Source organism: Mirounga leonina, unplaced genomic scaffold (genome assembly GCF_011800145.1).
Source record: "Mirounga leonina isolate KUSES-001 unplaced genomic scaffold, KU_Mleo_1.0 Mir_95, whole genome shotgun sequence".
In the NCBI taxonomy this organism is placed as follows: Eukaryota; Metazoa; Chordata; class Mammalia; order Carnivora; family Phocidae; genus Mirounga; species Mirounga leonina.
In genome coordinates this window covers 543,099-556,935 of record NW_023270865.1, presented here as the reverse complement: position 1 = coordinate 556,935, position 13,837 = coordinate 543,099, and the positions used below count along the sequence as shown (strand labels likewise).

Genomic DNA, 13,837 nt, shown 5'->3' with positions numbered 1-13,837 from the left:
GGGGCAAGGAGCAGGTGGGTGCTGGGAGCAAGTGGGAGTGCTGGGAGCAAGGGCAGGGACTGGGAGCAGGTGGGGGCTGGGAGCAGGTGGGGGTGCTGGGAGCAAGGATGGGGGTGGGGAGCAGGTGGGGCTGGGAGCAGGTGGGGGCAGGGAACAGGTGGGGGCCTGGGAGTGAGGGCGGGGGTGGGGAGCAGGTGGGGGCGAGGAGCAGGTGGAGGCTGGGAGCAGGCGGGGGCTGGGAGCAGGGAGCAGGTGGGGGCGAGAAGCAGGTGCAGGGGCTGGGAGCAGGTGGGGGTGCTGGGAGCAGGTGGGGGTGCTAGGAGCAGGTGGGGGCTGGGAGCAGGTGGGGGCTGGGAGCAACTGCGGGGGTAGGGAGCAGGTGAGGGCTGGGAGCAGGTGGGGGGCTGGGAGCAGGTGGGGTCAAGGAGCAGGTGGGTGCTGGGAGCAGGTGGCGGTGCTGAGAGCAAGGGCGGGGCTGGGAGCAGGTAGGGGTGCTGGGAGCAGGTCGGGGCTGGGAGCAGGTGGGGGTGCTGGGAGCAGGTGGGGGCTGGGAGCAGGTAGGAGCTGGGAGCAACTGCAGGGGTAGGGAGCAGGTGGGGGCTGGGAGCAGGTGGGGGGCTGGGAGCAAGTAGGGGCAAGGAGCAGGTGGGTGCTGGGAGCAAGTGGGAGTGCTGGGAGCAAGGGCAGGGACTGGGAGCAGGTGGGGGCTGGGAGCAGGTGGGGGTGCTGGGAGCAAGGATGGGGTGGGGAGCAGGTGGTGGCGAGGAGCAGGTGGGGGTGCTGGGAGCAGGTGGGGGCTGGGAGCAAGTGGTGGCTGGGAGCAGATGGGGGGTAGGGAGCAGGTGGGGCGAGGGGCAGGGAGCAGGTGGGGGCGAGGAGCAGGTGCAGGGGCTGGGAGCAGGTGGGTGCTGGGAGCAGGTGGGGGTGCTGGGAGCAAGGGAGGGGGCTGGGAGCACGTGGGGCAGGGAACAGGTGGGGGCGAGGAGCAGGTGGGGCAGGGAGCAGGTGGGGGCGAGGAGCAGGGGGGGGGCTGGGGGAGGTGGGGGGGGTGGGGGCAGGGGGGGGGGCTGGGAGCAGGGGGGGTTGCTGGGAGCAGGTGGGGGTGCTGGGAGCAGGTGCAAGGGCAGGGAGCAGGCAGGCGGGGGCGCCTTCAAGGGAGACTGTGGGTGGCAGGCTGCAGACCAGAGTGTGTGGAGAGGAGCTTCTTTGGGGAGCCGGACGGTGGGGAGGTGCCTGGAGGAGGGCCAGGCCGCGTGGGCCCTGGAGGACAGGGAAGGAAGGACTGTGTCTGCTTCAGGGGGTCCTTCTGGAGAGTCAGAGTGAGGCAGAGAGAAGGCAAAGAGAGCCTCCTCTGTCCCTGAGCTCCTGCAAGAGGCCAAGTCCCAGATGGACACAGACGTGGGACCTGAGAGCCATGGTTACAGGAAGGCCGAGGCCTGGGGAGGGTCCTGCCTCAGGTGCTGGGACAAAGGCCGGCGGCCTCACCTTCCGCACGGGGGCAGGGAGGGCCGCAATCCGAATTCCCATCCTCCGTGATGCTGTACGACTGCGCTAACGCGTCTCCAGGTTCAGTTTCTGCGTTAGAGCATGCCCTGCTTCCTCCCTTCTCTGATTGTGGAGCTTAAAACTAGTTGTGCTTTCCTTGGAAGACGCTGCAGAACGAAAGGAAAACAAATCCTTCCTGTTCCGGCTGCCGAGGGCTGCCTGTCCCCTGGAGCAAACCGCGGCTGGCACCGCACAGGGGATCGAAGGCACTCAGTCTGAGCAGAGCCAGCGGGGGCCTCCGAGGCTGCCAGGACACGGGTGGGGTCCCCGCGAGGCCCTGCATCCCACCCGTCCCACCCAGGCTTCTCCACAGAGACACAGCCCTGGCGAGGGTCCTGACGAAAGCCAGCGCTCTGTGCATACAGGTCACGGTCAGCGTGGCGGAGCGTCCAGAGCGAGGGAGGATGGCTCCCATCTCGAGTGGAAATTCAACAAGGCAGACTCAGAGTAACCCCACACACCAGGCACCGCGCAGGTGCACCTGGGGTCAGTTGCACAAATTAGGCAGAACAGAGTCTGCGAAGGCCCACGGTCTCTCTGGGGAGCACCAGCCCAGCACCGGGAGGGAAATGAGTGGGGAGGGCCCGAAGGTCCAGGCTGGGGCCTTAAAAGGCCTCCAGAGAGGTGACGTGTGAGTAGACACCTGAAGGAGGGGAGGTAGTGAGCCGAGCTGTGGGGACAGGGTTCTAGGCAGAGGGCAGCACACGCAAAGGCCCTGGGGCAGGACCAAGAAGGAAGCAGGAGAAGAGTGGGTGCCACTGAGCAGGTTCAGAGGTGAGATGCAGGTGAGGGGTGTCAGCCTCCCAGACCTCCACTGAGGAGGCACTGGCATCAGCCCTGTGTCCCCAAGGCCCCCCCCAGCTCCGAGGTGGAGGAGGAAGGTGGAGGAGGTCTGGCAGGAGGGGAGGGAGTGGGGAGTGCGTCACAGCGGAAGGGGGTGGAAATGGCCAGTTCGGCATCAAGAGCCCAAGTTGAGGGGTTTCCCGAGGAGGGGGATGTGGGAAGGACAGGCAGGGGACAGAGGACCCGATGCTAACGTGGCTGATGCGTAGCACCCTTCAGAATCAGCCCAGCGCAGGGCCTGCCCTGGTCTTCAGGGGCCTCCTAAGGCTTCTCCTGTTGAGCCAGGCAACTCAATGCCCTGAAACTGGTCCTGAGCTCATCACAGTGGTTCCAGATACAAGGCGACCGTGTCATGATCCTGCTTCCAACAGGCTCGGTGGGAGGGGCCCCTGCTAGCCGCCCTCCCTCCTAGGCTGGCCACGGAAGAACACTAAAGCTGACCCGGCTGGGGGCCAACCACGACTGGGAGCCAGGTGGGGATTTGGGGAGCACGGTCCTCGTGTCCCACACATTGACACCGGACGCTTGTTTGCGTGCCCAGCTTAGCAACGCTCTGCTTTCCCGAGCGGAGAATGGGAACGTGGAGATGCCTTCTGGGATCAGCAAACACCGGGATCGAGCTACTCCAGCTGCCGCTCGGTGGGGGCTTGGGGACGTCCTTGGGGCAGCCTCAGAATGAGGACCTCTGCTGACGCCTTGCTGTGCAGGCCGCCCCATCCTCCATAGTGGGCTTTGCTGCCCGTGGCTGTTAGTCCCTCGGAGGCCACACAACGCAGAAAACAGGGCCTCTGCATGTCCACGGGTGACGCACCCGGCTGAACAGTGCCTCCCACAACCCACGCCTCCCCAGAAGCTCGGAATGAGACCTTATTTGGAAATGGGCTCTTTGCACGTGTGATCGGTTAGGATGGGGGTGGTGCTGGATTTGGGCAGACCCTAACCAGTGGCTGATGTCCTTGTAAGAAGAGGAGAGGACACACACAGACACGGGAAGAGGCCACGTGCAGACCCAGGCTGAGATGGGGCAGGTGCGGCTGCGAGTCCAGGGGCTGGAAGAGACAAGGAAGCACCCTCCTCTGGAGCCATCAGGGAGAGCACAGCCCTGCGGACACCGTGATTTCGGACTTCTGGCCTCTAGAATCTTCACAGAATAAATGTCTGTGGTTTTAGGCCATGCGCTTGTGGCAACACAGGCTGCTTTCTCACAGGATTATCTTCAAGTACTTGATTCTAAGGCATTCCCGGCATGTGCTTACACTGATCAGCTGTTGAGCGATTCCAGAAAGATGCACTGTCAACCACTGACTCAACTGTACTGGGGCTGGGGTGCACAGAAGGGTCCAGCTTCCTTCACTGAAGAATCACCCAAACCCTCCAGGTGGGGTCAGGGAAGGATCTGCCCCAAACTTCATCCGGGGACCCGGGGACCCTACGGTTGTGGCCGGCCCCTCTTGGGTTCGGCATGCACACGTGGACATCCCCACAGACCCAGAAGATGCCGCACCCCAAGACGGTCAGGGTCAGCTGGCCAACCTCTCACAAACCCTAGAAAAAAGGAACCGGAGAGGGAGTGGAGCAGCAGGAGGAGCCGAGCAGTCTTCCCTGAGAAGAGCAGGGCGGCCAGACCCTCCGGACACATGCGTGGGAAGCCCCAGCTGCTCGGTGGCCCTGGGGGCTCTGCACCCCACGGCGCAGGGGAAGCAAACCGGTGTGCTGGTGGCAAGCCCCTCTCTGGGCCCCGCTCTCCCTACGAGACCCTGTCCCCGGCTCACATCGGCTCAGGGACGCTAGCCCCATGGCCCCCCGGCACGGCTGCGCTCGCCAGTGGGGCAGCAGGTCCCCGCCGACCCCGACACCCGGAGTTTATGCGGCTCTGGCGTTGGGCTTACGCCCCTGTGAAAGTCAACAAGGTCAGGTGGGTCCTAACCAGCAACCCCCCCAGAGCTATTCCAACCGCGGGACCCCCCCTCCGGCAGAATGGAGGAGAGACAGGTGACGGGGCTGCTTGGGGGTAGCACCCATGTGCACACGCGGCTAATCGCGCCCACGACGAGGCCCGTCGACGTCAGGCCTACTCCGCTTCCGGAAGCCGCGGGCTCACGCACAGCAAGCCTGGCTGTGTGAGCAGACCCTGCACACGGCGGGTCCTCCGCTCTGCGGGCAGGAGACCGCAGCACCGTGTTCCCGAGTGTGGGCGCTCCTGGTGCTTCCCGAATCCCCCATTGACACACCCGTCCCGCTTGCTTTGGGGCTTCTCTGAAGCGGCCCCAGGTGTGCCTGTGGACGTGGAGGCTCCACGCCCCCTAAAGCCGCTGCCCGAGAGGGCACAGGCCGTCGCTCGCCTGAGTGTCCCCAGGGCGGGCGGCTGCACGCACTGTGTCTCCAACAGCTTCCTGGGAGCTTCTCCAGAGACCAGCATCTCAGTCATGACCACTGTCCTGGCACGGGGGAGAGGCTCTGCGGGGCAGCCTCTGGCCCCGCCACGGCCCGCCACGCCCCCGCCACGGCCAACACACTGTGCCCTAGCCCCAAGGCTGGCGTGCCGGCTGCAGCCTCGCCTGGTCAACCCCAGAGTCCTGGCCACACAGCACAAGGGTGCCCGCACACACAAGAAGCGGGCACACACACTGCCCCCTGGCGGCCAAGTGGCCCCCACAGCGGCCCCACCGCCCTCCACAGGGACCTGGCTGGGGTGGACACTGCATTCACGGCATCGGGCCCTTCCAGGTGTCCCTCGGCCCCTCCGGAGCGTCTGATGCTGCTGGCTGCAGGCAACAGACCACCCCACCACCCAGGGGATGGCCATGTGGGCATGGTGGATCTCCCCTCCTCAGGAGTCCTGCCTGCAGGCTATATCCAGCCACACGTCCAAGCTAGGACCCCTTCACCGCTGGAAACCACTCAGAGCAGCCAGCCGCTGCACAGGGTCCTTGGGTCCATTCCGGTGGCTCCTCAGACGCGGACTAGCTGGGGTCACTAGGCTCATCCTTAGGTAGAATGGGGCCCTGGTTGGGGGGGCATGTGCAATTTCAGAAGCATGGGTACGGGTGAGGGGCTGATGCCACCCGACCTTGGGGAGGGGTCCCCTGGTGCTCAGCAAAGCCTGGGTCCCCGGGATGACTACCGTTGTCTCCTCTGGACCTCGCACATCTGGCAGGGCCATGTCTGAGGACATGTCTGAGGACACAGCCACAGTGCTGGCACCCAAGGGCCAGGCACACAGTGGGCACCCGAAGGAGAGCAGAGGACTCCTGGCCCTGATAGCAGACACCCCACACAGGCCAGGACTCCAGGAGGTCACGGCATCCCCAGGGCACAGGTCACGGAAGACCCAAGGTCAGCCTGTGGAGCCCCAGCCACCTGTCCCACTGAGGCTCATACAGGCAACTCTGCTCCTTCCACGAGGCCCGTGGCCCACGCAATGGCCCAGTGGCATCCACACGCTAGTCTCAGGACACACGCTGTCCCGCAAGCGTGCGGTGTACTCCCCACACCAAGCTCTCTGCGTTGACCGCGGCCGGTGTGGGAAGAATTTCCCAGGAATCTCTAGAAGGAGCCACAGCCACTCCCCTAACTGAGATGTGCAGGTCCCACTGCAGCCATGTCCTCTGGCCATGTGCTGAGCAGGCGGGCAGGTGAGTGGCGGCCTGTTGGCCGCCAGGTGGGGGAAGGGTGAAGCCTGTGGCATGACCTGTGGGGTCCCAGGCCCTGGCGCCTGGCTCCGCAGAGCGCTCACCAGGAAGACATCACGCGGTGCCACGGGGCTGAGCCCCCAGATTTCAGATGAACGCTTGCCTGTGGTTAAGATGCAGTGGGTGCCGTGAGCCAGATGGCCTGTCCGGGGGGGCCACACGCGTGTGGGACTGACATATGCGTCCTTGGAGCTAAGGTCTGCTCAAGATGGGCAGAGCCCTGGGGGCTCGACGGCCGCATCCCATGAGGCCAGCTCAAGGGTCCCACGCAGCAGCCTTGGCCACAACCCCATCGAGTGTCAGTTAAAATGCTGCCTCTAGAGTTCCGGAGCTCGGAGTTAGGTGGAACATCCCTTTTAGCTCACTTAATGGAAATGTGTTCACTCGCAACAAAATTTCAATTGTTAGTGATTCTTGCCCTCTGAACTTCTCCTGCCAGCCTCTGGGAGCATTACAGAAATGACAGATCTGCAGGCAGATGGTGAGCAACTGTGCAGAGGGAAGGGCGTGCTTCTAGGACAGGGCTGTCCCCACCTGCAACCACAGCCCTGCTGACCGCTAGCTGTCCCCACCTCTAACCCGGACCCTGCTGACCGCTGGCTGTCCCCACCTGCAACCACGACCCTGCTGACCACTGGCTGTCCCCACCTCTAACCAGGACCCTGCTGACTGCTGGCTGTCCCCACCTGCAACCAGGACCCTGCTGCCCCAAGGCTGTCCCCACCTGTTACCAGACCCTGCTGCCCTCATTCCTCATAATTTTCACGCATGCACGACCTATTACTCCCCTTCCGAGATCCTCCATGCCGCACCTGCCAGCATCCCACATCACCCTGGCACAGCCCTGGCCCTTCAGGGGGCACTTGGCAAGGAAGTGATGCAGGTCCTGCCAAGATCAAACTGCAGCATTTCCCAGAATCAGCAAGGACAAGTATTCTAGACCTCGAAGCAGGCAGTCCACCTGCCTAGAAAACGCTAATATCGATGAGTGTTTCCGACGTGCACCAAGTGGGCACCAGGAGCCAGCACTGCTGGCAAAACCAACCTCATTGCCTTTGTTTTTGTGGGGGGAGAGGACAGGTGACAGCAGGTGGACACACATTTAATTTCCACAAGGTCGTCTGGCACCGTTCTTACTCAGCACAGGGCACCGCAGTCTGCGTGGAGACACAGAGTGGACCGTGTCCCTCCCGGGGGTGCTGCGCCTTCCAGGCTGGCCTCCACCAGGCACTGCCAGGGAGGACACAGCTCGGGACGCCACACACGGAGAAGGCTGCAGGACGCTGGGCAGAAGGGACATACGACCCAACCCCCCAATGTCCCTGATGGAGCAATTTCCCGGGGCAGAACCGGGAGCAGGGGTGTTGGACAGAGCTCGAGCTGGGCAGGAACCACCCCAGGTCTCTCAGTGACAGCAGCAAGGACACGTGCATCCTGCCAGTGTGCGGCGAGCCGGGCCGGAGGTCAACGCCAGGCCGGTGCCCGGCTAGAGGCTCACACCCCCACAGCCGAATGCGAGATACCGTAGTCCTGCTGCCGTACGTGCTTCAGCTAGAACGTGCTTAACGGAAGGGGCACCCTGTGTTCTGAGATTGTGCTCTTTCTGTAGCTTGGTGTTAAAAGCGCCTTGTTTCCACATCAGCTTGGGCTGCTCGGATGGCACAGTCTGGGGGGCTTAGGAACACAGCTATTTACTTCTCACAGTTTTGGAGACTGGAAGCCCAAGATCAGGGTGAGGGCAGATTCCGTGTCTGGTGAGGCCCCTTTCTGATTCTTAGATGGCGTGTTCCCGAGCGTCCTCACGTGGCAGACGGAAGAGGGACCCACCTCTCTGAGGCCTCTCGTAAGGGCACTAACCCTGCCATCGGAGCCCCACCCTCATGCCCGGATCCCCTCCCAAAGCCCCCAGCTCCCCGACACTGTCACCTAAGGGGTGAGGTTTCAACATACGAGTTTTAGAGGACCACAAACATTCAGACTGTAGCAGAGGACAAAATAGAAAGGGACAACCCAAGCCATACCCCACCCATTCTTAAAAATGTCCCGAGAGTGTTCAGGCGTCCATCAGCCTGAAGCACTGTTCTGGCCCCAGCTGCAGACGCCTGGAATGTCACAGCCATGTTCCGAACAAGTGAGTTCACTCGCCCAGACACCGCCCAGGACCCAGTGCACAGCGTCAGGCCCTGTGCCCACGTGCCCAGGAGAAGGCCCCCAGGCAGGCCTGAGCACAATGTGAATGCACACGCAGATGATCTGATCACATGCGAAACCGAATCTTTAACCCCATCCCCTTATCGACATGCCCCCTCCCTCTGGCAAAGCAGACGGACCTGGGCTGCTCCCCGGGGCCATCCTGCCCTGGGCCCCCACACAGGGGAGCACACGTCCAGCCAACGTTACTACGGTGTACCCAGAAAATGCTTTAAAAAGTATTTCCTACCTTCCCGGGTGTGCACGGAAACGTCACTCCCAGAAGGCATGAAGCTCCTAACTCGAGCAAGTGTTCATTTCAGGGCACGTTGGAGCCCTTCTCAGAACACCGCACAAGTGTCTGCACACACACTTGGCGTTTCTCTTTAGCGACCCGCCAGGAGGACATCCTTCTAAAAAGGGAGCGGACATCCCCGTGAGCTGGTGCACTCTGCTGCTGAGGGCTTCGGAGGCGGGCAAGCTGGCGCGAGCGGGGGTCTCAGCCATCCCGACGGATCCAGTTCCCATGGACGCCGATAACCGTGTAAGGACCCCCTGGTCCTGCTTGGCACATATGCGTGGGTCTAGTTTTCTCAACGTCCCTCTGGTACCCCAGGCTGGGCAGTTCTCTGCTTCTAGACCGATCACCTTTCAAACCCACTCTCAGGGTCAACTGGGTCCTGAGCCAGACACCGCAGCACCCACAGCCTGGGCCCCTCTGCAGGCCAGTGGTCACCCAGCCGCACGTGGGAGGCATGGTGGTCTCCAACCCCAGCCAGTGACCCTCACACATGAATGGCCAACCCCTCCCCACAATGCCTCCAGCCTGGGAGACTGAGGCTTGCTGCCACGAGACCCTAGCCTGAGACTCAGGGGCTGGGGAGGGACAGGCTCTGGGTCCGGCTGGCAACGCTCTGGCATGCTCACTCGGGGGTCCCAGCGGGGTCACGACTCTGACCCCCGCCTCCCCGGCCCACAGGCCTACCTGCTTGCTGCCAGTGTTGCGCTCTGTGTCCTCCGTGCCTTTGCGGCCACTCGCGAACGCGGACACCACGAAGCTGTCCCCTGCGGCCCCGCGAGCCGACGCGCGGGAAACGAGGCACCGAGGAAGAAGGAGACGCGCCGTGAGCCCCAGACGCTGAGCACGAGCCCTGTCCCGCCCGCCCGGCGCGCCCATCCCAACTCCGCGCGCCCCGCGCTCGGGGCTCAGGCCCAGGGCCGGGCTGGGGTCCCGGGCAGGGGGGGGCCCGCGCGCTCCCGGAGACCCCGCGGCATCGTCCCCACGCCCCGCGGGCTCGAGGGCGGGACGCGCTAGGCTCCGGGCTCGGGGTCCCGGCCCGGGGCAGTCCCGCGCCTCGGCCGCCGCCCGGCACGCTCACCTTCGGGGCTCTCTCTCCGCTGGGGGGCCGCAGCGGCCGCGCTGCGGCCGGGGCGCGGGGGGCAGGGAGGGGGCAGAGAGTGGCCGCGCCCGCCCGCCGCCCGCCGCGCGCGCGTCTCCCGGTGCTTGGACTGACACTTCCCCATGCCGCCCGGGGCCCCGCCGCCCGCGCGCCCGGCGCCGCGCTCACAGCCGGGTCGGGCTCCGGCGCCGGGGCCGGGCGTCCGCGGGGGTCGCACGCACCGGGCGCCGGGCCGGAGCAACCGGGAGGCTGGGAGCGCCGGCGCAGCGGCGGGGCCGCGGGCGAGCCCGGCCCCGGCGGCGACAGCGGCGGCCCGACTCGCTCTGAGCGCGCGCGCACGCTCCCGGGCTTTAAGTGCGGCCCCCGCAGCGCCCCCCGCGGCCGCCGCCCGCAGCGCACGGCGCCCTGGACCCGCCCGCCCGCCCCCCACCAGCTCCGGGCCGACTCTGCCCGGGAGCCCCCGGGGGCGGGGGTGGGGGGGGTCTGCCAAATGGGGACGTGGCAGAACGGCGCCCCGCAGCGCGAGGCCCTGGGACAAGCCGCCATGAGGGTGGGCAGGGGCCGCAGTGGCCCATGGTTCCGTGCGATTCCTTTGCGGGCAGCTCCCGAGCCCCCTCCTCATCAGGCCATCTCTGGTCGGGATCCCGCATTCTGGAGGAGCCTAGAGCACCTCCTTTTGCAGGAGAGGACCCTGGAGCACCGCCCAGGACTTCAGAAACACAACCTGCACCGGAACTGGGCGGGGGGCCCAGCTGCATGAGCGAGCCAGAGGACAGGAGGTCTGCGGGGAGAGACTTGGAGAGGGCGGCCAAGGAGGGGGTCTCCAGACAGCACCAACTCACAGTCCTGTCCTGGCTTCTTCCCCAAAGGTCCAGCCCCACACTCTACCTCCCATTAATCAAGGACCAGAAAGGACCAGCGCCTGGCGCAGGCTGGACACACCCTGCGTTCCCTCTCCTTTGGCCTTGGCTGGACTTCTGGGCAATGGTGGAGGGCGTCAGCTGGCCCTGGGGTGCCACAGGCCTGTACTCCGCCTCCTCCCCGTGAAGGACAGGGCCACCTGCACCCCTTTCCTCTGCTCTGCCTCCTTCCCAGAGTCGTCCAGGTGCTCCGTTAACCCCTCCCTCACGCCCAGCCCCTCAGCACCCCATCTGTGCCCTTCCCTGAAGCCCTCGCCCTGGGAGGACTCCTCTCCTCCTCCTCTTCTCCACTTGCCTCCAGAAAAACCATCCTTCCTCACCTCTGCCCTGGACCCCAGCTTGCTGAGCCCACACGACTTTTCCCTTCACTCGGCCTCAGCCTTCCCTGCCCACCAAGCTCCTGTGTCTCCCGGAGCAGTTTCAGCTCAGCAGGTGCCTGTCACCCCATGGTCACTCACACATTTCTGATCTCTGTGAATATCCTCACCATGCCCCAGTGCCAGCTCTGAGCCTCGGAGGTGGGTTGCTGTGCCCAAGGTCCCTCACCTGCCCAGGCCTGGCCCACCTCCTCAATGGGGCTGGGCCTCCCCAGCTTACCTCTGCAGCCCCCACCGCTGCCTGGACCCTCCCTGCCCGCCCCCCGCCCTGGGGCAACACACACTGATGAGCTGACATCCAGCCAAGCCCCAGGGGTGCTCTCCAAGCATCATTGTCTACCTCTCAGCCATCGAGGGGCGAGGGGTGAGGGGCGAGGGGCGGGCGCTGACCCCCCATTACAGCAGCCTGAAGGGTATAGCTGGTCAACCACAGACTGCGATCGAATCAGAGTCCCGCTCCTGACCCCGGCAGACCCCTGCACCAACTGTCAGCCAGGACCCAGGCTGCACACAGGGCGCAAACACAGGCCACGTGAAGCGTGCCATGGGTAACCCTGGCTCCCGGCCACCGCGGCGATCCGTGCCGAAGGAGCCCAGCTGAAGGCCGGCTGCAGACACCCCCAGCGCTGGGCCGGCAGAGGAGTGCCTTCCGTATGGCCCCCGGCCCCAGGGCTCAGGCCCCTCCACCTCTGGGCAGCCCTCCCAGGCTCTCCCAGCCCCTCCTCAGCCTCCCATCAACCCATACAGCTTTTAACGCCCAGCTTAGAGTCGGCCAATTTGTCATCTTCCGTGCTCCATGTGTCCTATTACTGTGTTTGTGACAACACCCTTCCAAACGCACACGTTTATATCCATCAGCAGACACCAGCTCAAGGACAGGCGTGCGACCCCTCTGCAGATAGGCTCGTGTGTGGAGCCGTGTGAGGGTGATTCCTTTGTGCTCACTCCCAGCTCAGCCCCGCAGACGCCGGGTGCCCCTATGGCTCAGCCTCGCAGACGCCGGGAAGCCCGCCACCCTGCCCTCCCACCGGGGGACGATGGCTGGGATGCCCGCCCAGGTGTGCTGGTGGGGACTGCAGAGTCTCGTTCCTTCTGGCTGAGGCTCTGGTCTTTGTTAAGGGCCGGGACGGTGAGTGTGTGTCCTGGGAAGACAGGTGGAATGAGGGTGCCCCTGAACCAGTCCCACACTCTGCTGCGCTCCACTGCCCTCCTCCTCCTCCCCAAGTGGCCCTGGGCTGCTAGGGCCACAGCTGAGGCCGGGCCCTGCTCTGGCCAGCATCTGTCATCACATCTGCTTTGTCACACAGAGAGAGCCGGATAGTAAAGCAGAAATTTCACACATGGTCCACATTGACCTGGATTCCCCGGCCAAGGCTTCGCATTTCTTCTTTAGCAGCTTTACTGAGATGTAATTTACGTACCCTACAACTCGCCCACTTAAAGTGTACAATTCACGGATTTTTAGGCTCTTCATAGATGCACACCACCATCACCAGTCAATTCTAGAAGATCCTCGTCACCTCATAAAGAAACTCCATACCCTTAGTGCTCACCTCCAATCTCCCACTCACTCCCTGCTTCCTGTCTCCGTGGACCTCTGCGTTTTGGACATTTTGTGTGAACAGAACCATGTGACATGTGGCTGTTCGTCCGCTTCTTTCACTCAGCCTAATATGTCCAGATTCCCTGCATGGTGTTGAGGGTCAGCACTTCGTTCCTTCTTTTTTTTTTTTTTTTTTTTTTAAAGATTTTATTTATTTATTTGAGAGAGCGAGAATGAGAGACAGAGAGCACGAGAGGGAAGAGGGCAGAGGGAGAAGCAGACCCCCCGCCGAGCAGGGAGCCCGGTGGGACTCGATCCCGGGACTCCAGGATCACGACCTGAGCCGAAGGCAGTCGCTCAACCAACTGAGCCACCCAGGCGCCCAGCACTTCGTTCCTTCTTATGCCTGAGTCATGTTCTGTTGTGTGGACAGCTCAGGTGGCTACTGAGGCCAGTGTCGGCCCATGGACCGGGCTTGTGCTGGAATTCGCCAGGGCGCCGGGGACCAGGAATGCGGCTGTCCACGGGACCAGCGTGGCCAACAGCCTGGGTGGCGCGTTGTCCTGCAGCTGAGGCAGCTCCTCGAGGCAGCTTGCACCGTCCCTGGGTGCCTGGTGTCTTCTCTTCCATATCTCTCAGCGTTTCCCCATGCAGGCTGTCGCTGCTTCCGGAAGGATCCTTGGGGCTGTCCACTGGTGGGCAGGGGAGAGAAGTGCTCTTGGCAGGGAGGGTCCCACACACCTGGGCTTGGCACACTGCCTCCTGGTGGGCCTCCCCGTCCTCCTGTGCGGCCGCGTGGGTGGCCACTCAGCCAGGTGGAAGAAGATGCTGGTCTCAAAGCTGCAGAAGCACTGGGAAGGCTTGGGAGGACCCATCAGCCACCCGCCACGTCAGGAAATGGAATTTCTACATTCCCTTTCTGGGTGGAGGAGGCCACTTTGGGCATCTCCCTCCTCACCTCCTGCGGGGCCGAGCTTAGCGCACTCCGTCCGGCCTCGCGCATGTGGGTGCGGTCTTCTGTCTGCAGGACCCCCATGCCCTGCTGGGCCTCACGGGGAGTGGGGCAGCGTGATGGGGTCGCCCTGCAGCTGTGCCCCAGAGACCTCAGGGCGCAGACTCAGCCCGTCACCTCTGCACTCAGAACCCCTGGCCTGCCGTGCACACTGTGCACGCCTCTTCCAGATCTCCTGCCCACAGCACTGCTGGGACAGCGGGTGCACAGTGGGCCCTTTCTCAACCTGGCCTTAATCAGGTCGCCAGGAGCGGGAGAAGGGTCAGCTCCAAGTCATGGACGCAGGTCCAAATCTGGAAAGGCCAGGCAGTGGCT

At 64.0% G+C, this 13,837-nt stretch overlaps 1 protein-coding gene across 1 annotated transcript in view; it reads right to left on the bottom strand.

Annotated features, from left to right (window-relative positions):
• NKD2 (NKD inhibitor of WNT signaling pathway 2) overlaps positions 1-10,216 on the bottom strand; it is a 27,410-nt gene extending 17,194 nt beyond the window's left edge. The window contains exons 1-3 of the mRNA XM_034998789.1: positions 9,888-10,216; positions 9,650-9,690; positions 9,256-9,335 (exon numbers count right to left, since the gene is read on the bottom strand). Of these exons, the coding sequence (XP_034854680.1) occupies positions 9,256-9,335; positions 9,650-9,690; positions 9,888-10,216 (450 nt within the window). The remainder of the gene's footprint in view (positions 1-9,255; positions 9,336-9,649; positions 9,691-9,887) is intronic.
• Between the last annotated feature and the right edge of the window lie 3,621 nt (positions 10,217-13,837).